We start from the raw sequence: 27,408 nt of genomic DNA, 5'->3' as shown, positions 1-27,408 counted from the left end.
TTCTGATTCACAGTGCCATCCATTATGTGTGCGTGTGTGCTGCTTTCCATTCAGATGTTGATGAATTGGCAGACAGACAGTAGCTTCCTCATCAGCTCTGAACAGTGTTCTAAATTCCCTGTCTGGACCTCAAGTTGTTCCTGCCTGTCTCCCTCTCTCTCCTCTCGTCCCTAGACTGAATAGGGGTTGTTGCAGGGCATTTCCATTGAAAAGGACCCATTAGCATCAACATGTGACGTTCATAGGAGCATCAAATTGGGTGTCAAATGAAAGCTAAGAGTCTACATTTTTGGGAAACGAAGGCATAGATACATTTTCCAACCATTTTCCATCTTAAAAATGAGGCATAAGTAGAGACTTTGATTTCTGGATAAACAGATACCAGAAAAATAAAATGGTATCAAAACTACACCAAAACACAATAAGGTTGACTATTATCAACACTTATATTTAGTTTGGAAGAAATTGGTTACACTGTGTAAGTTTAAGAAATATTGCCTTGTGCTTTGTAATTCCTTTACCAAAAACCGACATATGAAAAAAACTGAGTCAAAGCATAATTATGTTACCATGGAATTGCTCTGCAGTATTGTGTGTGTGTGTGTGTGTGTGTGTGTGTGTGTGTGTGTGTGTGTGTGTGTGTGTGTGTGTGTGTGTGTGTGTGTGTGTGTGTGTGTGTGTGTGTGTGTGTGTGTGTGTGTGTGTGTGTGTGTGTGCCAACATGCTTGCAAGTGATTGATACAATTACCAAGCCTTGCAAGTGTAAAATGTCCACCTCACTTTTCACACCCAACATTCTACACCTACACTACCGATACCACCAACACCGAAAATATTAGTGCTGCTACCCAGCTAACGTGGCTGCCAGCTGGTTCTTAAAGGGCACTGGTGAATCACTTGCAGTGACCCTTTTGGCAAGTCTTTACGTTATGACGTAGGTGATTGGCAGTGAGGGAAATTGGACAGCTGCGACTGGCTAGGGTGTTGCTGGCTGGCTGACTGGCTACAAAGTATTTCAATGGGTTTCGTTGCCTGGCTGGCCTGGCAGTTCCCTGGTATGTGTATCCCGGGTCAGCCCCCCAGTAGCCTCGTGCAACCATCCTGAAATCTTGCGAGCTTTCATCAGGATGGTAAATATGAGGCTAGCCCCACAAGGGGATCTCAGGACACTCAGCTGGATGTAATGAATGGGTCTTTCCCCACAATGCCATTCCAAACCACTGGGTGATGCAAACGATAGACATTCTATGGCGACTGTACAGAACGTAATGTGGAAAGACCAAAAGAATCACAAATATCAGTAGTATTTGTTAGATTCCAAATCAATCAAAATTTGTAGTCATTATTGAAAATCCTTTCCTAAAATAGGATAACCTACAACTACAATTTGTCACCCTTTCCTGTTTGGTATCAGGACATCTAGTGAATGAACATTGTCACATTTGCACCAAAAAAAGCCCCCTGGTTGGTGATTCATGGCAAGCTTCGATTTCTTTATTTGTACTGGCCAACTGTCAGAGATACAGTGACCAAAACAGCTACTGCATGGACTCAAAGGACGGCTCAAAACAGACCTGGGTTTAAGTACTATTTGAAATCTTTCAAATACTTTGAGCATCTGCCTTAGTCTTCCTGATGTGCCAGGTGGTCCATTGGTTCCATTGCAAGCTCAATCAAAGAAAGCCCAGATAAAATGTTTTAAATTATTTCAAATATTATTTGAAACCAGGATATATCTGACAATACTGGACTGATGTTAGTGACCTTTCACTGTATTCTAATCCATCAAGCTCATATCTGAGCCTCATATCTGAGCAGTAACCTCACTACATCGTTAGCATCACTGACACACAAGTTTCTGACTCTGGGTAACTTGGATGGTGTCTGGTCAACCTGGATTTGACTGCCACCTGGTCCTGAGGCATGTGTCCAAAATGACAACCTATTCTCTATATATAGTAGTGCACTACTTTTGACCAGAGCCCTATGGACCCATGCCAAATGTAGTGCACTACTGGAATACATTGATATTTCAGATGCAAACTGCCACCTGGTCCCCCTCTCTTATGTCTCCCTTTGGAACTAAAATGTCTGCCAGTGCCAACAGTTCTGCCGGAACCATCCGGCTCTGTCTTTAGTCTTTCCTTGGCTTTTCAGACTGTAAAATGATTCTGATTTCATTGCAATCTGATGTGTTTTATGTACTGTATCCAGGATGATTGTTGTTATGTGTCACAGAGAGGTCGACCTCTTCCTCCTCTACTGCCATATCTTCGAACTACAGTACATTTTGAACTACAGGAAATAGGGGTTCACATATTCTTTATTTCCTTTGAAATGATCAAATCATAGATCAATCATAAATTAGTAACTTTTTTTCTAATTTGGAACATAGCTTGGAGGGTACTCTGGTGTTGAATGCTGAGCTGTAGTCAACGAACAGCATTCTTACATAGGTATTCCTCTTGTCCAGATGGGATGGGGCAGTGTGCAGTGTGATTGCGTCGTCTGTGGACCTGTTTGGGCGGTATGCAAACTGAAGTGGGTCTAGGGAGGCCGGTAAGGTGCATGTGATATGATCCTTGACTAGTCTCGCGAAGCACTTCATGATGACAGAAGTGAGTGCTACGGGGCGGTAGTCATTTAGTTCAGTTATCTTTGCCTTCTTGGGTACAGGAACAATGGTAGCCAACTTGAAGCATGTGGGGACAAACAGACTGGGATAGAGAACAATTGAATATGTCCGTAAACACACCAGCCAGCTGGTCTGCGCATGCTTTGAGGACGCGGCTAGGGATGCTGTCTGGGCCAGCAGCCCTGCGAGGATTAACACTTTTAAATGTTTTAACGTCAGCCACGGAGAAGGAGAGGAAGGGAGGGCACAGTCCTTGTTAGCGGGCCTCAACGGTGGCACTGGATTATCCTCAAAGCAGGCAAAGAAGGTGTTTAGTTTGTCTGGAAGTGTGATGTTGGTGTCCGTGATGTTGCTGGATTTCGTTTTGTAGTCTGTGATTTCCTGTAGACCCTGCCACGTACGTCTCGTGACTGAGCCGTTGAATTGCAACTCCACCTTGTCCCTGTACTGGCATTTAGCTTGTTTGATTGCCTTGCGGAGGGAATAGCTACACTGTTTATATTCAGATATATTCCCATACCTCTTTCCCATGGTTAAATGCAGTGTATCGTGCTTTCAGTTTTCCACAAATGCCACCATCCATCCACGGTTTCTGGTTAGGGTAGGTTTTAATAGTCACAGTGGGTACAAAATCTCCAATGCACTTATTTACATACTCACCGAGTCAGCGCATAGGACACAATCCCAGCGATGTTGGCGCAGGTAGATCAAGCACCAGTGCAGCGAAGCTATTCCAATTAGTGTTTTCCCCATAAATTCACACAGAATTGAGATTTGCTTGTTAAGCATAGCCCCCTTTCCTCTTTCACCTCATTCCTGTAATCCTTCACTAGTAAATAACTGCCGCATTGGAACTCCGGATTGTCAATATTACAAGAGCGTAATAAACACAGTTTCCTAGTTAGCAAACGAGTTAGCTAGCTATCTGGCTAGTTGGTGTTGACACAAACAGTTATTATATTTTTTTAAAATAAAACTTCGGAAAACAACATGCCGAAGCAACAGGTAGAGGCACAGGAGGTATCCGAGTTCATAGCCTTGTTATACACACACAGACAGAGAAACACGTGATGAGACATTGAAAATGCAAAGAGACTCCAGAAAGCGGACCTAAATTAGATAGTTGACTTTTCCTACTAGCACTGACTTTGTTGATAACTTATTTATTGAGGAAAAATGTACATACTATGAATGCACTAACTGTAAGTCGCTTTGAATAAGAGCATCCGTGAAATGACTAAAATGTCAAATATTAAATATCTGCAGGCAAACAACGTGAAATACTGTGAAAATAACGCAGAAAATATTTCACAAATCTTAACATAAACCATTAGTCAAATTGACCCCATTATTGGTAGATAAACTCAATACATTAAGTAATGACTTTAAGAATGAATACCTTCTGCATTCAAAGATAACCAACCTATAGCACTAAACTAAACTTCACTTGCGTCATCCTTGTGGTATTGAGAGATAAACATGATCATCCTTCACTAATTGCACATAAAGGAAGATAGTTCCTACATGATAGAGTGCTTGCTTTGTTATCCAACTGATCTTGTGTCCTTTCCGCCATCCTGTGAATCCCGTTCATTGCTCCTCACAGCTATATTTTGTAAAATAATTGACCCTCTATTGACTTTTGTGCAACCTTCGGGGTTTACAAATAAAGTAATACACAAATAATCTGCAGAAGCATTCATGTACAATAAAGATACATTTATTATGGCTGATAAATAAGCAAAAGAAAGTGTGGGAGTGCCAGGGAGTGATTGAGAAACTCCGTTGCACATGGCGGTAGGACAGTATTACTAACCCTTTTCCTCTATTAAACTATATTAAATCCCTATTTTTCAGATTGTTTTAAACACATAACTTTCCCTCATTCTGTTCAATATATAATATTTATTTCCATATGAAAACCACTGAAGAAAAACCACTGGCACTATACATGTGTGTTCCTTTCTTTCTGGCCAGAGTAAGGTTTTAATAGCTCAGCAGAGAGTACCTTATCATCTGCATTTTTCCACCTGTAAAATCTTATGACATTTAAGTGTCAGCATTAACTTAATGTCCTCCACCGAACTCTTTGGCATCCTGAAAAATAAAAATAGTGCCCGGTTTACGATGTAAATGGAAAGACTAGATCCTTAGATAGACTACGCCTTGAGCTGGGTGCTGCCAAGGGCCAGGGTTGCATAAGTGACAACATTAAAGGCCTCTTACGAGGGTTTGGGGCTCATTGATGGTTCCCAGGACTTTGACTCAGGACTGTTGTGGGGCTTTGGGGAACATCTAAAAGAGGCTAAACTACTATTTACACCTGGAGAATAACAGGAACTAGATTCTACTTTCACACTTGATTTTTCAGACCTTGGGTGTCTGTCTTACAGGATTCATTTTACAGGCCTCGTTGAGTCCTTGGCCAATATACCGGAGGTGTTGTTTCCTGGTGAGTGTTGTCTATGTGTTAATTTCATTAATTTCTATTAAGACATTTTCTGCCAAGAGGATAAAACTCTTCCATCTTTCCCCAAAGTATGTCTATAAATGAGCATGTATGTATGTTTAGACGTTGTGAATGCTATGCTTTTTTTTTTAAATCTGCATGAATATTGAAATTCCCAAACTTGGTTCTGCTGTTTTACAGTCTAAGGCGTGTTGTAAAAGTCAATCCCTTGAGGCTGGCTGATGCACAATTCATATTTCATCCAGTATTGGCAGTTCATATTAACTGATGCACTTGCTGCAAAGGTTAATTAACATTTTAACCTAATGTAAAAAATATGAGTAGGAGTTGGAAGCCAACTATACACCAATATGTTGTGTCACTGTCTGGCTCAGCAGATTTTTTTCAAAGCATAATGTCGATCTTACCCAGTGAACCACGTAGTCCAGCTACTTCACCATCTGCTCTGAACAGTAACTCTCTGGTCGGTAGTTGCCGCAATGGTGAAGCTATCTGCTGTGTGGGTAGATAACAGTGATACTGATCTGTTTTTTTTTAGACCCACATTAAAGGAAATATTCAGACAACTTTAGGTATTTCTGCACTGTCCATAGAAATATAAATGGACATACAGGTTGCTATTGGAGCTTTATGGGAGGATCAGGGAGAGTGACACGTTCAGAGCGAGAGCTGATAGGGTCAGGTCAGACAATAACAGCTCTATGCCCCTGTGACGATATGGTGACTATGAATTTCACCACTCCACAGCTTTGTACTGTATCTCAAAAAGGACAAAAGGTCTCCAGTAGTGTCCAGCAATATAAAGTATATCTTCAACACAGAAACTCTCTATATCTCTTCTTCAATCCATCTCTTTACTCTATGTCTGTATGTATGACACCACTAGTCCTGAACAGAGACATTCCTGTCGGTGCTCTTTGGAATGGAATCCGGTCCATTTAGATTCATACAGTGTCTAAAGAAGCATGATGATTCTAAAGAAGCATTAACGGGGGTTAGGGTTTCAGCAGGCTTTTGGGACGTATGAGTCAGGATGACACAGCTGGTGGCTGGCATGGCTGCTGGGTAGGGTAGAAGGGGCAGACATCGATGTATCTCAGAGGGTAGAGGGGGCAGGCTCTGGCTCTTGGGGTTATCAGTATTTAACATTAGGGAGCAGCAAACTGAACAATCTACTATATCAGTCAGTAGACTGGGCAAGAACATAGACTTCAGGCAGCAGAAAGTGAGCTGAAGTGAACTATAGATCGACAAGACTGTGGAAGAGAGATTTGACTAGCTGCCAAGGTGTCAAAAGAAAATATAATGTTGCTGGAGACCTGACCTGAGAGCTGAGGTGACATTAGAGTGTACAATGAACAAGGGTAATTCTTGGAGTTGTGTGGTGAATGTGTGCATTTTTATGTGTGTAAGGAATTGAATGACTGTCACTGTTCAGCATGAGGCAGAGCTTACAAACCATTACAGACTACAAATGGAAGCACCGCCGAGAGCTGCCCAGTGACACAAGCCTACCAGACGAGCTAAACTACTACTATGCTTGCTTCGAGGCAAATAACACTGAAACATGCATGAGAGCACCAGCTGTTCCGAAAGACTTTGTGATCACGCTCTCCGCAGCCGATGTAAGACCTTTAAACAAGTCAACATTCACAAGGCCGCAGGGCCAGATGGATTACTAGGACGTGTACTGCGAGCATGCGCTGACCAACTGGCAAGTGTCTTCACTGACATTTTCAACCTCTCCATGTCTGAGTCTGTAATATCAACATGTTTTAAGTAGACCACCGTACTGACTGTGACCAAGAACACTAAGGTAACCTGCCTAAATGGCTACCGACCCGTAGCACTCACGTCTGTATCCATGAAGTGCTTTGAAAGGCTGGTCATGGCTCACACAAACACCATTATCCCAGAAACCCTAGAACCACTCCAATTTGCAAACCGGCCCAACAGATACACAGATGATGCAATCTCTATTGCACTCCACACTGCCCTATCCCACCTGGATAAAAGGAACACCTACAGTGGAGCAAAAAAGTATTTAGTCAGCCACCAATTGTGCAAGTTCTCCCACTTAAAAAGATGAGAGAAGCCTGTAATTTTCATCATAGGTACACTTCAACTATGATAGACAAAATGAGAAAAAAAATCCAGAAAATCACATTGTAGGATTTTTAATGAAATTATTTGCAAATTATGGTGGAAAATACGTTTTTTTTTTCATTTAGTCTTAAACACCTCCCTCTGCAATTGGATCCTGGACTTCCTGACGGGCCGCACCCAGGTGGTAAGGGTAGGTAACAACACATCTGCCATGCTGATCCTCAACACAGGTGCCCCTCAATGGTGCGTGTTCAGTCCCCTCTTGTACTCCCTATTCACTCATGACTGCACGGCCAGGCACGACTCCAACACCATCATTAAGTTTGCCGATGACACAACAGTGGTAGGTCTGATAACCGACAACAACGAGACAGCCTATAAGGAGGAGGTCAGAGACCTGGCCATGTAGTGCCAGGACAACAACCTCTCCCTCAACTTGATCAAGACAAAGGAGATGATTGTGGACATCAAGAAAAGAGGATCGACAAACTAACATGATCTAAGCACAACATGACAGTCGTGAAGAGGGCATGACAAAACCTATTCCCCATCAGGAGACTGAAAATATTTGGCATGGGTCCTCAGATCCTCAAAGGGTTCTACAGCTGCACCATCGAGAGCCTCCTGGCTGGTTGCATCACTGCCTGGTATTACAACTGCTTAGCCCCCGACCGTAAGGCACTATAGAGTGTAGTACGAACGGCCCAGTACATCACCGGGGCCAAGCTTCCTGCCATCCAGGACCTCTATAACCAGGCGGTGTCAGAGGAAGGACCCAAAAATTGTCAGACTCCAGCCACCCTAATCATAGACTGTTCTCTCTGCTACCACACGGGAAGTGGTACCGGAGCACCAAGTCTAGGTCCAAGAGGCTTCTAAACAGCTTCTACCCTCAAGCCATAAGACTCCTGAACACCTAATCAAATGGCTACCCAGACTATTTGCATTCCCATTCTATGTTATCGTGTATGCATAGTCACTTTAATAACTACACCTACATGTACATATTACCTCAACTAACCGGTGCCCCCGCATATTGACTCTGTACCAGTGCCCCCCTGTACATCGTCTCGCTATTGTTATTTTATTGCTGATCTTTAATTACTTGTTACTTTTATTTCTTATTTTTATCTGTATTTTTTAAAACTGCATTGTTGGTTAGGGGCTCGTAAGTAAGCATTTCACTATAAGGTCTACAACTGTTGTATTCGGCACATGTGACTAATACAATTTGATTTGATCTCTGTATATAAATGTGGATGTTTTCTAATCAGAGTTTCTTCTGCTTAAGAGAGACAGCACAATGCTGAATGAGAAAAATGCAGTGATGTCTGCTGCGGAAAATGCCACAGTACAGAGACATTTTCCTGTTTCTCGGGATGAACTTTTTCGAAAGCTGAGAAATGTTATGCTTAATATAAATCAAGAATGATGAGTACAGTATGTTGGTATGTACAGGGTGTGCATATTTGCCCTATTGGTGACAGCCTATAAAGTCTGTAAGGAATCTGATATGAGTAAATACCAGGTAATTTGAAGATGGTAAACGTAAATTATTACTAGCCATTACATGAACCTTCATTCTGATCCTGTGTGTGTGTGTGTGTGTGTGTGTGTGTGTGTGTGTGTGTGTGTGTGCAGACACACAGGAGGTCATGATTCACAAAGACAGACAAGGGGGTGTTGGTGGTCGCCATGGCACCCCGAGCTCCATGTCCCTGCACAGACAACACTCCAAACTCCCCCCTAAAGAGGTGTTCAACGACATCATGTACATAGGTCAGTAACTTCCCCTCAAAGACATGCTCAGTTATGTTCAATTTATGTGGACAGTTACTCTGCAGACTGCAGAAGTTATAGGTACCATACGTTAAGGAAAATATGTTACCCATATACAGTTGAAGTCGGAAGTTTACATCACCTTAGCCAAATACATTTAAACTCAGTTTTTCACCATTTCTGATACTTAATCCTAGTAAAAATCCCTGTCTTGAGTCAGTTCACCACCATCAGGATCACCACTTTATTTTAAGAATGTGAAATGTCAGAATAATAGTAGAGAGAATGTTTTATTTCAGCTTTTATTTCTTTCATCACATTCCCAGTGGGTCAGAAGTTTACACACACTCAATTAGTATTTGGTAGCATTGCCTTTAAAATGTTTAACTTGGGTCAAACGTTTCGGGTAGCTTTCCACAAGCTTCCCACAATAAGTTGGGTGAATTTTGGCCCATTCATCCTGACAGAGCTGGTGTAACTGAGTCAGGTTTTGCGACCAAGCTTTAGCTTCCTGACTAATGTCTTGAGATGTTGCTTCAATATATCCACATAATTTTCCTTCCTCATGAAGCCATCTATTTTGTGACGTGCACCAGTCCCTCCTGCAGCAAAGCACCCCCACAACATGATGCTGCCACCCCTTGCTTCACGGCTGGGATGGTGTTCTTCGGCTTGCAAGCTTCCCTCTTTTTCCTCCAAACATAACAATGGTATTTATGGCCAAACAGTTATATTTTTGGTTTTATCCGAGCAGAGGACATTTCTCCAAAAAGTACGATCTTTGTCCCCATGTGCAGTTGCAAACCGTAGTCTGGCTTTTTTATGGCAGTTTTGGAGCAGTGGCTTCTTCCTTGCTGAAGGTTCAGGTTATGTCAATATAGGACTTATTTTACTGTGGATATAGATAATTTTGTACCTGTTTCCTCCAGCATCTTCACAAGGTCCTTTGTCTCCCTAGGGGACAGAACGCGTCTCCTTCCTGAGCAGTATGACCGATGTGTGGTCCCATAGTGTTTATACTTGCGTACTTTTGTTTGTAAAGATGAACGTGGTACCTTCAGGCTTTTGGAAATTGCTCCCAAGGATGAACCAGACTTGTGGAGGTCTACAATTTTTTTCTGAGGTCTTGGTTGATTTCTTTTGATTTTCCCATGATGTCAAGCAAAGAGGCACTGAGTTTGAAGGTAGGCCTTGAAACACATCCACAGGTACACACACCTCCAATTGACTCAAATGATGTCAATTAGCCTATCAGAAGCTTCTAAAGCCATGCCATCATATTATGGAACTTTCCAAGCTGTTTAAAGGCACAGTGAACTTAGTGTATGTAAACTTCTGACCCGCTGGAATTGTGATACAGTGAATTATAAGTGAAATAACCTGTCTGTAAACAACTGTTGGAAAAATGACTTGTGTCATGCACAACGTAGATGTCCTAACTGACTTGCCAAAACTATAGTTTGTTAACAAGAAATGTGTGGAGTGGTTGAAAAACGAGTTTTAATGACTCCAACCTAAATGTATGTAAACTTCCGACTTCAACTGTATTAAGGTAAATGCCATTGCATAACTCCAAAGGAAAGGTTGGATGCCAAATGTTATATGCAAGTATGTTTGTGTTTATGGCATGTCATGACAATTTGGATAAAAGTGAAATCTTGTAGATTAGAATAAAGGTGCTCTTTGGTTTAAGGTTTAATTGGACATTAAAAATAACAAGGCACCAAGAATCTTCATACAATTCAAAAGCATTTATTGTGGTAGCATGATCAGTGCAACAACGTCTTTTAACCTCTGATGCATTGTAAAAAAAATGTGACATGTTCTTGCAATGCCATGGGTATGCAGATTGCGTCTGGCATTGGTTGATGTGAGTAAAAGTCACAGCCATCTTAGATTCAGTTTGACACTTGGTGGATATGATCACGGGGGGCTGGCGGAAATATATTGAATTCAATAAATGTCAAGGAAGAACAAACTGCATCATATCTATCAACATATTTCTGAACTTCAGTCTGCAATACTTTTTGGGGTAAGCACTGCAAATTGAACAGCATTATCTTTGTACTTGCGGGGCCTCACTGGATATGTTCACTTGACATGGAGGAATGACACACTGTGTACCTCTTCTTTACAGTCACACGTCATACAGTAGTCAGGCAGCTGAGCTGGAAGATAGGACCAGGGCATTTAAGTGCTAAGTGTTCAGGCCTGAAAGTGAGAGGGCGACACATCATAAATTATCCCTACCCTCTGGCATTAAGGACTGGTATTTTTGGAGAGGACGGATCATATTAATTGTCTGAATAAGGAACTGTCGCTTATGAGTGTGAATGATGAACTAAAATAAACTCTGCAGTGTTTTTGAGAATGCAAAGATTTTTTTATTCGTGCTTTAGATATCCTAGGCTAAACAGTTAGGTAGCAGTAAGTGAGTGAGCCTTACTTGTGAGCAGTCCTGATAATAGTGGGATTGAAAATAGACGGAAAGATAGACAGTACTCGTTAAAGAACCTCAAAGAAACAGAGGAGCAATCATAAGGAAATCATTACAATTCTAATTGTGAGTCTCAATAGTACCAGGTAAATACAGGCCTGTCAATAAAGTAATAAACTCCTCAACTGGTTTCACTCACAAATGCATCTCTGCTTGTATCTCCTGTCAGTGGGCGGATGGACCCAGGAGGACCCCTCCTGCCCAGTGGAACAGTTCTACCCCCTGGAGAATGAGTGGAAGAACATGGCCTCCATGGTCAATCACCGTGGTAACGTGGCCGTGTGCGGCCTGTATGGGAAGATCTACACAGTGGGTGGGTCCGATGGCGTCACCTACAAAAGCAATGTGGACAGGTAAAGGCGTTTTAAGATGGCTGCCCATAGAACTGTTTGTAATGCTTTACTTGTATTTCCTATTTCAGCAGGTAGGCTACCAAAAACTATTTGCAAATGTTTGCTAATGTTTGCTCATGTTGCTAATGATTTCAAGCACACATTCTTAATGCTAGACATATCCTACATTGGTAATATAAAAGATCACACGCAAGAATAAATTATAACAAAGTTTATTAAAGTTTAAAAGCATCTGCTGACCTGTACTCACCACCGCAGACTGTTGATTTGAAGAGCGCTCACATAGTTATCCAGCAGGTGCACAGGTGATCAGTAATTAGAACATTATCTATGTTGAGGAATGTTTTTCTATGCCTTTATTCATTTAAATGTTTGTGATATTATGTCCTGATATTTTGAAATGTAAATTTATAATGTATAAAATAAATATAAATGTATGTCACAGGTTTGACTCATATTTATAGTATGTGTGTAAATATATATTTCTAAATATAAAAACATATATTTTTAATTGCACATTTATTTACAGTGCATTGATATGATAACTATTGAGAGGTAATCTAGCAGGAGGGTGGTCCCCCAGGGGGTCTGGAGGTTTGGGCTGAGTGGCTGGGTAGTCAGAGAGGAATCCCCAGGATTGGGGTGTTATTTTGATGGATCCGTGATAGATGTGGGGACAGGTTGTCAGCCTCTTAATAATCAGCAACCTGCGGCCCTGTGCTGAGTGCTGACACTGGGGAGGGAGGCCTCTGCATGGTGGGGTAAAGAGGGTGAGGTGTGGGGATGGGGATGGCATTATGTCTCAAGGAAACATCCAGCACTTCTACATTTCTACAGTATCACCCGCTTTCACAACCTTTTTAGTCTTAGACCAGGGTGACTTCTCCTCAAATCCCCCTCTCTCTACACCTGGCCCTGCATCTTAGTTATCTTGGCGAGGGAGTGCATGACTGCACACTTCAGGAGAAAATGAAGATAATTGGGATACTATTCTGCAGACTAGCACTCCCCCTCTCTGCTTCACAATCTTCCACCTCCTAGAAACTAGAGACAATCCCTTGAGGGCAGTGTTCCCTCCGAGCTCAACCTTTTCTTATTGGTCTGGACGGTTAATCCCATATGTCTGCTTGAAGGCAGAGCAGAGAAAGCAGACAGCAGCAGAGAGCAGTAAAGAGTAGCATTCAAGCCCTGGGCTCTGGCTCTCAGGGATCTCATCATTTGATTGCGCCTCATGCTGGGTTTCCCATCATTTTTTAAATAATATTTTTTTGTGATTTAGCAGACACTCTTATCCAGAGCGATTTACAGTTGTGAGTGCATGCATTTTTTAAACTGTTTTCCCATTTGAGCCCTGCAGGAGGGAAAAGATGTGTCTCTGGCGTCAATCTGTGCTACTTCCGAATAATTAACTGATTGCATGCTCAAACTAATCCACTCTGTCACTCAACACAATTTTGGTTTCCAACTAAGGGTTTACTCTGCCACTTCTGCAGTAGAGCTATAATTTATGACACATCATTGACAGTTTATTTTAAGTTAGTGTTTTGGGGATTTCTCTTTACTATCCCTAAACAGCGCGTTTCAGTCTTTTTGTATCACATTGATCGAGATGTTGATAACTAATTATTAACAGCTAACTCTGTTCACCAGATAGGTCTTTACCAGCTTTATCTAAAACATAAGGCTAACCCGCCCCCCTTCTCTCTCCCTTCCCTACCTCTGCAGGTACGACCCACAAACTAATATCTGGAGTAACGACGTGACCCCACTGAGCAGCCCCCGCAGCGGAGTGTGTCTGGTGGAGATGGATGGATACCTGTACGCCCTTGGAGGGTATGACGGCATGGTCTGCACCAACACTGTTGAGAGGTATGGCCATATTATCATCAGTTGTTGCATGATGGTTGCAAGACAGACAAATAATAACAAAGGCCAGGGCCATGTCTAAATACTCTTGAGGTACTTCCTGTTTTCTGTGATTTGCCTGAATACGGACAGAGGAAAGGGAGAATTGAACGATGTATTTAAACATAGTTTCTGTGTGTCCGTCTAATTAATGTTCATATGAATCTTACTTTTGTTCTGGATACATAATGTTTGTATATTGTATATGTATTCCACCAGGTATAATCCCAAAATGAACAGCTGGACGAAGCAGGCTCCGATGCTGAGCCGACGTTGTGGGGCAGCTGCTGCTGTGATGGAGGGTCAGCTGTACGTGATTGGAGGCAGCGATGGAGACGTACCCATGAACACAGGTATAAATAAAACAATAAGATTACAGATAGGCATACCCTACTCAACGTACAACATTAGGACTAGGGTTGCAAAAGCCTGGTGCCTTTTCCTACATGACAGGCGTTTCCAGAAAACCAGATTGGAAGATTCCCGGAATCAGGAGGGAAGCAAGAAATGTGGAATCCATCAACCAGGAATCCTGGAAAACCTGGGGGATTTTGGGAAAGTTTCCAGAATTTTGGAACCCTAATTAGGACAGACTGTGTGATTGACATGTGTCTGTGCTTCAGGGGTCTTTCGACGTCTGATCTCTGGACGCATCACAGGAAGGGTCCAGAGTTTGCCTTGGTGAGGTCATGTAGTCAGAATAAACTCCTGGTCCTACTTACAGTATAAGTCCTAAGGTCTCTACATTTTAAGGTTGTAGATGTTTGTTTATATTTGTTGCTATCCAGAGGAATTCATTTACTTTGAACCACTCTTCAAAATGTAGCAGAGTTTTGGTCATGCATAACAATGTGACATTTTATCTGGTACCATCACACACACACACACACACACACACACACTTGCGTTCACGCACACCACACACGCACACACAGTACACACACATACACAGACAGAGAGTACACACACACATACATACATTTACACACACATACATTTACACACACACACACACACACACACACACACACACACACTTGGACCCTCTGGGTCTGCCAGAAATACACATGGGAGGGTTGTGTTGTGCTGCCACTTGTCAGTGCTAATTTCTGTCTGTGAAAATTCCCATAAGCATTTCAGCTTTCATAAAACCCAGACTCTAGGGGTTTTGCTAGAAAGAGCACACACGGCTAGCACATTTGGTTCCTTGGAAGTTTTGGGGACGTATATGTTTTTTGTTTCACATTGGTTGTGGGATCTAAGCTATGCATTTGGTAAAACGGAATGTTTTTTAAAAGTTCTGAAAACATAAGTGAAATTTTCACCTGTTTTGGAACTTTCATTTTTAGGTTGCAGGAAGGTTCTGAGAATGTTTTACACTGGTTCCCTGAAAGTTTTCCTGGGAGGTTTTATTAACGCTCTGAAAACAAAAATTAGAGGTTATTTGATGGTAATTAAATAACATTCTGAGAACATACAGTATTCTAAATGTTGTGAATGTTTTGTTATGGATATTATTAATCATTTTCTTAAAGGTCCAGTGAAGTCAGAAACAGGATTTTCCTGTGTTTTAAACACTGCTCAAAAAAATAAAGGGAACACTAAAATAACACATCCTAGATCTGAATGAATGAAATATTCTTATTAAATACTTTTTTCTTTACATAGTTGAATGTGCTGACAACAAAATCACACAAAAATTATCAATGGAAATCAAATTTATCAACCCATGGAAGTCTGTATTTGGAGTCACACTCAAAATTAAAGTGGAAAACCACACTACAGGCTGATCCAACTTTGATGTAATGTCCTTAAAACAAGTCAAAATGAGGCTCAGTAGTGTGTGTGGCCTCCACGTGCCTGTATGACCTCCCTACAACGCCTGGGCATGCTCCTGATGATCTCCTGAGGGATCTCCTCCCAGACCTGGACTAAAGCATCCGCCAACTCCTGGACTGTCTGTGGTGCAACATGGCGTTGGTGGATGGAGCGAGACATGATGTCCCAGATGTGCTCAATTGGATTCAGGTCTGGGGAACGGTCGGGCCAGTCCATAGCATCAATGCCTTCCTCTTGCAGGAACTTCTGACACACTCCAGCCACATGAGGTCTAGCATTGTCTTGCATTAGGATGAACCCAGGGCCAACCGCACCAGCATATGGTCTCACAAGGGGTCTGAGGATCTCATCTCGGTACCTAATGACAGTTAGGCTACCTCTGGCGAGCACATAGAGGGCTGTGCGGCCCCCCAAAGAAATGCCACACCACACCATGACTGACCCACCGCCAAACCGGTCATGCTGGAGGATGTTGCAGGCGGCAGAACGTTCTCCACGGCGTCTCCAGACTGTCACGTCTGTCACATGTGCTCAGTGGGAACTTGCTTTCATCTGTGAAGAGCACAGGGCGCCAGTGGGGAATTTGCCAATCTTGGTGTTCTCTGGCAAATGCCAAACGTCCTGCACGGTGTTGGGCTGTAAGCACAACCCCCACCTGTGGACGTCGGGCCCTCATACCACCCTCATGGAGTCTGTTTCTGACCGTTTGAGCAGACACATGCACATTTGTGGCCTGCTGGAGGTCATTTTGCAGGGCGCTGGCAGTGCTCCTCCTGCTCCTCCTTGCACAAAGGCGGAGGTAGCGGTCCTGCTGCTGGGTTGTTGCCCTCCTACGGCCTCCTCCACGTCTCCTGATGTAGTGGCCTGTCTCCTGGTAGCGCCTCCATGCTCTGGACACTACGCTGCCAGACACAGCAAACCTTCTTGCCACAGCTCGCATTGATGTGCCATCCTGGATGAGCTGCTCTATCTGAGCCACTTGTGTGGGTTGTAGACTCCGTCTCATGCTACCACTAGAGTGAAAGCACCGCCAGCATTCAAAAGTGACCAAAACATCAGCCAGGAAGCATAGGAACTGAGAAGTGGTCTGTGGTCACCACCTGCAGAACCACTCCTTTATTGGGGGTGTCTTGCTAATTGCCTATAATTTCCACCTGTTGTCTATTTGCACAACAGCATGTGAAATTTATTGTCAATCAGTGTTGCTTCCTAAGTGGACAGTTTGATTTCACAGAAGTGTGATTGACTTGAAGTTACATTGTGTTGTTTAAGTGTTCCCTTTATTTTTTTGAGCAGTGTATATATTTCCATATTATGAGGTTGGAATAATAATGTGCAATTGTGACATTTATTATAATGCCCTTTTTGTATAAGAGACGTTTGAAAGGATTGCCTGAAATTTCTACCTGTTTTGTTGGGGTGGACTTTTGGCCTGCCTGGTGACATTACCATGCGGTAAATTAGTTAATAGACCAATAAGAAGGCCTCCCAAGTGGTGCAGTGGTCAAAAGCACTGCATTGCAGTGTTGCGGCGTCAGTACAGCTGTGTCACAACCAGCCGTGACCGGGAGTCCCACAGGCCGGGCACAATTGGCACAGTGTTGTCCCGGTTAGGAGAGTGTTTGGCCGGAGGGGCTTTACTTGGCTCATCATGCTCTAGCGACTCCTTGTGGCGGGCCGGGCGCATGCAGGCTGACTTTGGTCGTCAGGAACAGTGTTTCCTCTGACACATTGGTGCATTGGTGCTTCCGGGTTAAGTTTTCGGAGGACGCATGACTAGTCCTTCGCCTCTCCCGAGCCCGTTGGGGAGTTTCGGTAATCACGAAATTGGGGAGAAGGGGGTAAAAATTATAACAAACTAAAAAGAAAAAGAGTTACAAACCTCTCTGCCAATAACTGCTACTCTGACCACTCCTAGACAGTCCTAGTAAAATTATTGTTTGAGAAATTGCTCTTTGCTAAAAAGCTATTTTTGTTTCTTTCTGACAATTTTTATTGAAAACAATCACAGTAAGGTACTTAAATGTTACCCCGAAATAATTTGATATTGAGATAAAAACGTATGCATTGGACCTTTAACACTAAGAACGAAATGTAAAAGGTTATTTCACTGAATGTTTCAATTAAAAAATGTATAACACTGCTAGTTTATTCTGGGTTAAATGTTTTGAATTCCAAGCACAGATACAGTAGGACATGTGGAAATACATTTGCTTAGGCGTTATTCATTGAAACCGTTTTTTAAATTGCAACACAGCGTCAATGAGATTCAAACCTATGATCCTCTGTTCTCTATTCCTGGAATTAGTCCACTAGCCATGGTTTCCCAAAGCCATTTAGTGGGCGCGGCCAACACACCTGAACACACTTAACAAGATAGAGGGTAAAGAGTTTTGTTGATGCTGAGATCTGAATGTACAGTTGAAGTCGGATGTTGACATACACTTGGAGTCATTAAAATTATTTTTTCAACCACTCCACAAATTTCTTGTTAACAAACTATAGTTTTGGCAAGTCGGTTAGGACATCTACTTGTGCATGACACAAGAAACTTTTCCAACAACTGTTTACAGACAAATGATTTCACTTACATTTCACTGTGTCACAATTCCAGTGGGTCAGAAGTTTACATACAGTAAGATGACTGTGCCTTTAAACAGCTTGGAAAGTTCCAGAAAATGTCGTCATGGGTTTAGAAGCTTCTGATAGGCTAATTGACATAATTTGCTGTAGGAGGAACTGGTGCACTTCACAAAATAGATGGCTTCATGAGGGAGGAAAATAACGTGGATATGTTGAAGCAACATCTCAAGAGATCAGTCAGGAAGTTAAAGCTTGGTCGCAAATGGGTCTCCCAAATGGACAATGACCCCAAGCATACTTCCAAAGTTGTGGCAAAATGGCTTAAGGACAACAAAGTCAATGTATTGGAGTGGCCATCACAAAGCCCTGACCTCAATCCTATAGAAAATGTGTGGCAGAACTGAAAAAGTGTGTGCGAAGGAGGCCTACAAACCTGACTCAGTTACACCAGCTCTGTCAGGAGGAATGGGCCAAATTTCACCCAACTTATTGTGGGAAGCTTGTGGAATGATACCTGAAACGTTTGACCCAAGTTAAACAATTTAAAGGCAATGCTACTAAATACTAATTGAGGGTAAGTAAACTTCTGACCCACTGGGAATGTGATGAAAGAAATAAAAGCTGAAATAAATCATTATCTCTACTATTATTCTAACATTTCACATTCTTAAAATAAAGTGGTGATCCTAACTGACCTAAGACAGAGAATTCGTACTAGGATTAAATGTCAGGAATTGTGAAACACTGAGTTTAAATGTATTTGGCTTAGGTGTATGTAATCTTCCGATTTCAACTGTATATGTTTTTAAATAACATTCTTAGAACGTTTTCTGAACATTACTAAAGTGTTCTTGTGGTTTTCATGGAAAGTTTTCTTCATGTTCTGAGAACGGAATTTAGAGCTAATTGATGTTAATATGTAGAACAGACATGAAAGATAACCAAACTTTCTCTGAACGTTCTGAGAACATTGCTTAAGTCACAATTTTTGAGATCTCAGAATGTAGTAAAAATAAGACATTAAATAGAATCACATCCATGTGAACTTGTGTGAAATTACAAATGGGGTGTAATGGGTTCGCACTCAAAAAGATTTTGCGTAAAGCTTACTACATTATTCTGTTTATTATTTTCACTGCATCGGGGATAGCGTACACAGACGTTTCAGCTTCACAGCCTTCTTCATTTATTTTAATTCAAAACTGAATTTGTAAAGAACAACAGATGAGCAGCAGGTGCTTCTAATCGGGGTTGCCACTCATCTGCCAATCAGGGATATGACTTTTCTGGTCTACCTGTATACTTCTTTTCACAAAGAAATACAGAATTATAGGGTATGGGAGCAGGGACAAAAGGCAACTCACAAATTAATCGCCCCAGGTTCCCCTTCACCTAAATACATCATATCAATTAATAATATAGCCCACAACAAAAGATATCAGGCAAAGCTGTTCATATGTGGGGCCAACTCATAAATGGCATACAAAATCTGATATGGACATTATTCTTGTAATTCAGTAAACTGTTTATTGATATAGCCAATGGCTTCTCTTTTAGACTTGATGCCATTATGGCTATCATTTTTGTTCCATAAGTGTCTCGCGACTGGCGAGGTGATATCTTGACATCTAAGATTTATGAAGTTTACGCAGGAAGGAAACTGTAACATATAAATAACTCCTTTTTATTCTGACTTTTTTGTTGAGATGCATTCAAGAAGCATTTCCTTGTGGTGGCACTAAAAGATCTGCATTCAAACTTGTGAAGAATTTTTTTTTGTTGATCATTTATAGGTTTATTCTGGAAGACAGAATTGAAAGAGGAGAAATGATAATATGCCAATGTTTATTGGCAATAGTATGCCATTTTTCAAGTGAAAACACTGTTTATTCAATGACTGGCTTCTGTTCAAAGAATTTCAAGCCAGTTGCTTTTCTGAAAAACTCATTTATTCTAACATATTCTCCCTCTGTGTCACAGACAACGCAGTCTATGAAGTTGGCTTACTGGTAAACGTCTTTTTAGGGGGATAACTATCAGCTCTCAATTTGGCAATTTTATCTATAGGTTTTCTGTAAACAAGTACATCTAAGAAATGTATAGAGTTATTGTTATTTTCCATAGTGAAGAATATTGATTGTACTCTAGAGTTCATTTAGCTAAGAAATTAATTTAATTTAATATCGGAACCCGTCCAAATCATTAAAGCAATCATCTACAGTGCATTCCGATAATATTCAAACCCCTTCCCCTTTTCCACATTTTGTTACATTACAGCCTTATTCTAAAATGGATTAAATAAAACAAATGTCCTCATCAATCTACACACAATGCCCCATAATGACAAAGCAAAACCATAATGTACATAACTATTCAGACCCTTTGCTATGAGACTTGAAATTGAGCTCAGGTGCATCCTGTTTCCATTGATCATCCTTGAGATGTTTTTACAACTTGATTGGAGTCCACCTGTGGTAAATTAATTGACTGGACATGATTTGGAAAGGCACATACCTGTCTATATAAGGTCCCACAGTTGAGTGCATGTCAGAGCAAAATACAGGCCATGAGGTCGATGGAAATAGTCTGTAGAGCTCCGAGACATGATTCTGCCATGGCACAGATCTGGGGAAGGGTACCAAAACATTTCTGCAGCATTGAAGGTCCCCAAGAACACAGTGGCCTCCATCATTCTTAAATGGAAAAAGTTTGGAACCACCAAGATGCTTTCTAGAGCTGGCTTCCCGGTCAAACTGAGTAATCGGAGGAGAAGTGTCTTGGTCAGGGAGGTGACCCAGAACCCGATGGTCACTCGGACAGAGATCCAGAGTTCCTCTGTGGAGATGGGAAAACCTTCCAGAAGGACAATCATCTCTACAGCACTCCACCAATCAGGCCTTTATGGTAGAGTGGCCAGACGGAAGCCACTCTTCAGTAAAAGGCACATGACAGCCCGCTTGGAGTTTGCCAAAAGGCACCTAAAGGACTCTCAGACCATGAGAAACTAGATTCTCTGGTCTGATGAAACCAAGATTTAACTCTTTGGCCTGATTGCCAAGCGTCATGTCTGGAGGAAACCTTGCACCATCCCTAAGGTGAAGCATGATCAAATCAAATCAAATCAAATTTTATTTGTCACATACACATGGTTAGCAGATGTTAATGCGAGTGTAGCGAAATGCTTGTGCTTCTAGTTCTGACAATGCAGTGATAACCAACAAGTAATCTAACTAACAATTCTAAAACTACTGTCTTATACACAGTGTAAGGGGATAAAGAATATGTACATAAGGATATATGAGTGAGTGATGGTACAGAGCAGCATACAGTAGATGGTATCAAGTACAGTATATACATATGAGATGAGTATGTAGACAAAGTAAACAAAGTGGCATAGTTAAAGTGGCTAGTGATACATGTATTACATAAGGATGCAGTCGATGATGTAGAGTACAGTATATACGTATGCATATGAGATGAATAATGTAGGGTAAGTAACATTATATAAGGTAGCATTGTTTAAAGTGGCTAGTGATATATTTACATCATTTCCCATCAATTCCCATTATTAAAGTGGCTGGAGTTGGGTCAGTGTCAATGACAGTGTGTTGGCAGCAGCCACTCAATGGTGGCTGTTTAACAGTCTGATAGCCTTGAGATAGAAGCTGTTTTTCAGTCTCTCAGTCCCAGCTTTGATGCACCTGTACTGACCTCGCCTTCTGGATGATAGCGGGGTGAACAGGCAGTGGTTCGGGTGGTTGATGTCCTTGATGATCTTTATGGCCTTCCTGTAACATCGGGTGGTGTAGGTGTCCTGGAGGGCAGGTAGTTTGCCCCGGTGATGCGTTGTGCAGACCTCACTACCCTCTGGAGAGCCTTACGGTTGAGGGCGGAGCAGTTGCCGTACCAGGCGGTGATACAGCCCGCCAGGATGCTCTCGATTGTGCATCTGTAGAAGTTTGTGAGTGCTTTTGGTGACAAGCCGAATTTCTTCAGCCTCCTGAGGTTGAAGAGGCGCTGCTGCGCCTTCTTCACGACGCTGTCAGTGTGAGTGGACCAATTCAGTTTGTCTGTGATGTGTATGCCGAGGAACTTAAAACTTGCTACCCTCTCCACTACTGTTCCATCGATGTGGATAGGGGTGTTCCCTCTGCTGTTTCCTGAAGTCCACAATCATCTCCTTAGTTTTGTTGACGTTGAGTGTGAGGTTATTTTCCTGACACCACACTCCGAGGGCCCTCACCTCCTCCCTGTAGGCCGTCTCGTCGTTGTTGGTAATCAAGCCTACCACTGTTGTGTCGTCCGCAAACTTGATGATTGAGTTGGAGCGTGCGTGGCCCACGCAGTCGTGGGTGAACAGGGAGTACAGGAGAGGGCTCAGAACGCACCCTTGTGGGGCCCCGTGTTGAGGATCAGCGGGGAGGAGATGTTGTTGCCTACCCTCACCACCTGGGGTGGCCCGTCAGGAAGTCCAGTACCCAGTTGCACAGGGCGGGGTCGAGACCCAGGGTCTCGAGCTTGATGACGAGCTTGGAGGGTACTATGGTGTTGAATGCCGAGCTGTAGTCGATGAACAGCATTCTCACATAGGTATTCCTCTTGTCCAGGTGGGTTAGGGCAGTGTGCAGTGTGGTTGAGATTGCATCGTCTGTGGACCTATTTGGGCGGTAAGCAAATTGGAGTGGGTCTAGGGTGTCAGGTAGGGTGGAGGTGATATGGTCCTTGACTAGTCTCTCAAAGCACTTCATGATGACGGAAGTGAGTGCTACGGGGCGGTAGTCGTTTAGCTCAGTTACCTTAGCTTTCTTGGGAACAGGAACAATGGTGGCCCTCTTGAAGCATGTGGGAACAGCAGACTGGTATAGGGATTGATTGAATATGTCCGTAAACACACCGGCCAGCTGGTCTGCGCATGCTCTGAGGGCGCGGCTGGGGATGCCGTCTGGGCCTGCAGCCTTGCGAGGCTTAACACGTTTAAATGTCTTACTCACCTCGGCTGCAGTGAAGGAGAGACCGCATGTTTTCGTTGCAGGCCGTGTCAGTGGCACTGTATTGTCCTCAAAGCGGGCAAAAAAGTTATTTAGTCTGCCTGGGAGCAAGACATCCTGGTCCGTGACTGGGCTGGGTTTCTTCTTGTAGTCCGTGATTGACTGTAGACCCTGCCACATGATGGTGGCAGCATCATGCTGTGGGGACGTTTTTCAGCAGCAGGGACTGGGAGACTAGTCAGGATTGAGGGAAAGATGAACGGAGCAAAATTCAGAAAGATCCTTGAAGAAAACCTGCTCCAGAGAGCTCAGGACCTCAGACTGGGGTGAAGGTTCACCTTCCAACTGGACAATGACCCTAAGCACACAGCCAAGACATCGCAGGAGTGGCTTCGGGACAAGTTTCTGAATGTCCTTGAGAGGCCCAGCCAGAACCCGGACTTGAACTGATCGATCATCTCTGGAGAGACCTGAAAATAGCTGTGCAGTGACACTCCCCATCCAACCTGACAGAGATTGAGAAGATATGCAGAGTAGTATGGGAGAAACTCTCCAAATACAGGTGTGCCAAGCTTGTAGCGTCATACCCAAGAAGACTCGAGGCTGTAATCCCTGCCAAAGGTGCTTCAACAAAGTACTGAGTAAAGGGTCTGAATACTTATGTAAATGTGATATTTCCATTTTTTATTTTTATATCTAAAAACCTGTTTTTGCATTTTCATTACAGGGTATTGTGTGTAGATTGATGAGGGGGATTCTTTTTATATTCTATTTCAGAATAAAGCTTCAACGAAACCAAATGTGGATCTGAATACTTTCCAAAAGCACTGTATATAGCGGGTCCAATATTTAACATAATCTTTGTAAGGATACTGACATAAATAAATACATTGAATTTCCCCATGAAGAGAGATTTGCATAGTAGGGAGCTAGTGGAGTTCCCATTGCTGTTCCAAAAGTATGTACTGTAGATAATAATATGTATCAAATAGAAAATAGTTTTTAGTAAGCACTAGATGTGCAAGCTCAAACATATGATTTGTAGGCACATCGCTTAAACGGTCAGAGAGGAAGAATTTCAAGGCTTCCATACCTCCATCATTCAAAATATTGGTATATAGCGATGAAACATTAAACGTGACTAGCCAATCTCCTTCACTAATAACTGGTATACTTTGTAGTTTCATTATAAAATCATTGGTGTCTTTTCAAGAAGATAGCAACTGTTTGACTAATGGATAAATATGAAAGTCCACATAACAAGACACTTTTTTCTGATAGGGAGCCAATACCTGAAACGATAGGTCTTAATTGAGAGTCTGTGGTTGATTTGTGAACCTTAAACAGACCATAAATGATCGAAACGGTACGTTTTGGGACAGATATATATTTAAATTCCTGTTTTGTCCACCATTTATTTTGTAGTCCTTTATCGAGGACTTTATTTACTTCAGTTTTTTAGTTGGAGGTCAAATTGAAAATATATTTATTGTAGAAAAAACATCATCCAACATGCTATAATTTTTTATATCCATGTTATTAGAACTCACAATCCAACTTGTGTGGAATGTTCTGTGGAGGTATTTAAATAGGATGAGGAAACCTGTAGGAAACATGTTGAAGTACTGACATTCCCACAGAAGAACGTTGTTTCTTAGCTTCTCGTAACAATCTGAGAACATGACTTTAAATAGAACCATGATGGAACCTGTAGGAAATGTTGAAGTACTAACATTTCCACAGAAGAACACTGTTTCTTAACGTTCTCAATTTTTTTCCGAACATTAACAATGTCAAACCATTTGGAGAACGTTCCTAGAACATTAATAAAAATTGAATTAAATGCAACAATGTTTGAACTTTTAGGAAACATTTTGTTAAAGTAATTCCTTAAATGTGCTGAGAATGTTCCTAAGCCAACCAACTATCCTGCACCATTCTCAGAAAGTTGTGGGAAGGTTGTATGCAAAATAACCATAGGACAACAACACTCTCACCAAGCTCTAAGAAACATATGGTTCTCAGAACATTATAAGCTAGCTGGGCAAGAATCTGACAACAAAGGTTACAGTTACTGCGGGAAAACCAGTAAGAATCCAGTAAGAGTCCAATAACCTGCTTAATTCTATTTCAGTAAGATTTAGCCCACTAACCAGAAACAGATGAAGAAAACAACAATAATTGAATTGTGCTGTTGTGACAGTGTCATTGGTGCTGTCTCTGTATTATCCCCTAAAAGACACCATCCATGACCACGTCTGCCCTGTGTCTTTTTTAAGGTCTGTATGTATTTTGTGGGCTGTATCTGTTTATGACCTGTATATATCTGTGTTCTGTGATCCCCAGTGGAGCGTTTTAATCCCTTGGACGGGATATGGTATGTGTGCCCCCCCATGTTGACCGCTAGAGAGAACGCTGGCTGCTGTGTGTACCTGGGACGTCTGTTTGTGACCGGAGGACGGGATGACCTCAACCTGGAGCTCAGCGCGGCAGAGAAGTTTGATCCAGACGCTCTGCGATGGACCCCCGTCAAACACATGAGGTGCAAGAGGAACAACGTAAGTGATTGGTCACACACACCCTTTTTGGCCACCCTCTTGGTTATTGGACGACTTCCCACAACAGTTCCCAGATCTCCCAAGATGCCCATTATTGTCTCTTAGCACACATCCTTTCTAAGAGACAAAAATTACACACTTGTCAGATTTGGTTACTGGTTAATGTTGATGTCTGTAAGTGGGAAATTGTCTCATTGTTTATGATGATATCATCTTGCTGAGTCAACTTTTCACATTAGCTCTCGTGGCTCACTGGTGCTCCTATCCGGTCTGTCCTTTTCAGATGTCCCTGATGGTGTTCAACGGGTCGTTGTTGGCTGTAGGAGGCTCGGATGGCGTTACCAATCTGAAAACAATAGAAGTATACAACCACGAGTCAAACACATGGAGGTACAGTATGTACCGCAATAGGTGGAGTGGGCACAATCAGTTGTATCTAGTCGATCAAGGAATACGCTTTACTTTGTGGGAAGAGAAAGACCAGCAACTATTGTAGTTGTGCACTGCAGCTGCTTTTTAAGACTCTTCTATTTGCATACTCTCTGTGGCTCTGGCTGATCATCAGCCAAGGTCTAATGAAAGAGGAGACTCTTATACATATTTTATGCAGTTAGACTGGGAGTATATTTCTTTGGCTATTTTCTTCCGATAATAATGTAAGTCCTTCTCCCTGCTTTGTTTTCAGACACTTTGGGAGCATGAAGACCAAGCATCCAGGAGGCCATGTTGCCATGTTGAACACAAAACATGGTTACAGCCTGTAACTGGATATGGCGTTGATGGACAAATAACTTATGGATTCATCATATGTATTATGATATTATTTATTTCTGATTTATAAAGTGTATGTCCAAGTAGTAATCATAACCACAAATATGATTTATACAATTATTTGACTATGTAACATAGGACAATTACAGCGGGAAGCTGTATGGAATTTCTGCGACGGCAACTGTTAGACTCCTGTAAATAGTGTTGTGCTTCTTCAATAGAAATGGTTTATTGATGGGTGTATGCTGAAGGGAAAGGCAAGGATGGGAACATTGAAGGATGATTGAGAAAAGTCATTTAGAATGTGTATGGCTGTGTCCCAAACGACACCTTACCCAGCTAGCACATTTGGTTCCTTGGAAGTTGTGGGAATGTATGTTTTTGGTTTTACATTGGTCATGGAAACAAAGCCATACTTTTCCTGACAGGAAAAACTGAAAGCTTTTCAAAAGTTCTGAGAACAGAAGTAAAAATGTTGCCTGTTCTGGGAACATTTATTTTTTTGTTTGCAGGGAGGTTCTGACTGAGAATGTTTTACTCTGGTTCTTTTCATGTTTTTCTGGGAGGTTTTTATTAATGCTCTGAGAACAGAAATTATAGGTTATTTGGAGATTTTTGAATAACTTCCTTAAAACTTTCAATTAATGTTTCAATAAAACTTAATAAAACTGCTAGCTTATTTTGGTCAACTGCATCCAGGGAGAAAGATATCTGTGAGAAAACAAAAGGTTTTAAATGAAGATAAGTGAGTGATGGCTGAATAGCTGGCATGGGAAAGTTCTGAGTGGTTGAGAGGCTTTGAAAGTAATAACGCAGGAATCATCAAGCAGTCCCCCCTAAGCATTGACAAAATATCCAGCATTTGAAGTAATGTTGCTGTTTTCTCAAGTGTTGTACCATTCATTCAGTTCAGTCTCAGTGTCT

General features: G+C 42.0%; 1 protein-coding gene across 2 annotated transcripts; it reads left to right on the top strand.

Annotated features, from left to right (window-relative positions):
* The first annotated feature begins 2,493 nt into the window (after window positions 1–2,493).
* Window positions 2,494–27,156, top strand: LOC115111897 (kelch-like protein 20). Of its 2 annotated transcripts, XM_029638428.2 has the most exons (8): window positions 2,494–5,087; window positions 8,853–8,990; window positions 11,657–11,840; window positions 13,566–13,709; window positions 13,965–14,098; window positions 25,502–25,713; window positions 25,997–26,103; window positions 26,399–27,156. In XM_029638428.2, exons 2-8 carry the CDS (start codon window positions 8,867–8,869, stop codon window positions 26,475–26,477), a joined length of 984 nt encoding a protein of 327 aa, XP_029494288.1. In that variant the 5' UTR covers window positions 2,494–5,087; window positions 8,853–8,866; the 3' UTR covers window positions 26,478–27,156. The 2 variants fall into 2 exon arrangements, with proteins under 2 accessions (XP_029494288.1, XP_029494289.1); XM_029638429.1 differs by lacking the exons at window positions 2,494–5,087; window positions 8,853–8,990 and adding an exon at window positions 11,370–11,553.
* Window positions 27,157–27,408: the final 252 nt, after the last annotated feature.

This window comes from Oncorhynchus nerka, linkage group LG27 (assembly GCF_034236695.1).
Source record: "Oncorhynchus nerka isolate Pitt River linkage group LG27, Oner_Uvic_2.0, whole genome shotgun sequence".
NCBI classification, from domain to species: Eukaryota; Metazoa; Chordata; class Actinopteri; order Salmoniformes; family Salmonidae; genus Oncorhynchus; species Oncorhynchus nerka.
This window is presented reverse-complemented; position numbering and strand designations above follow the sequence as displayed.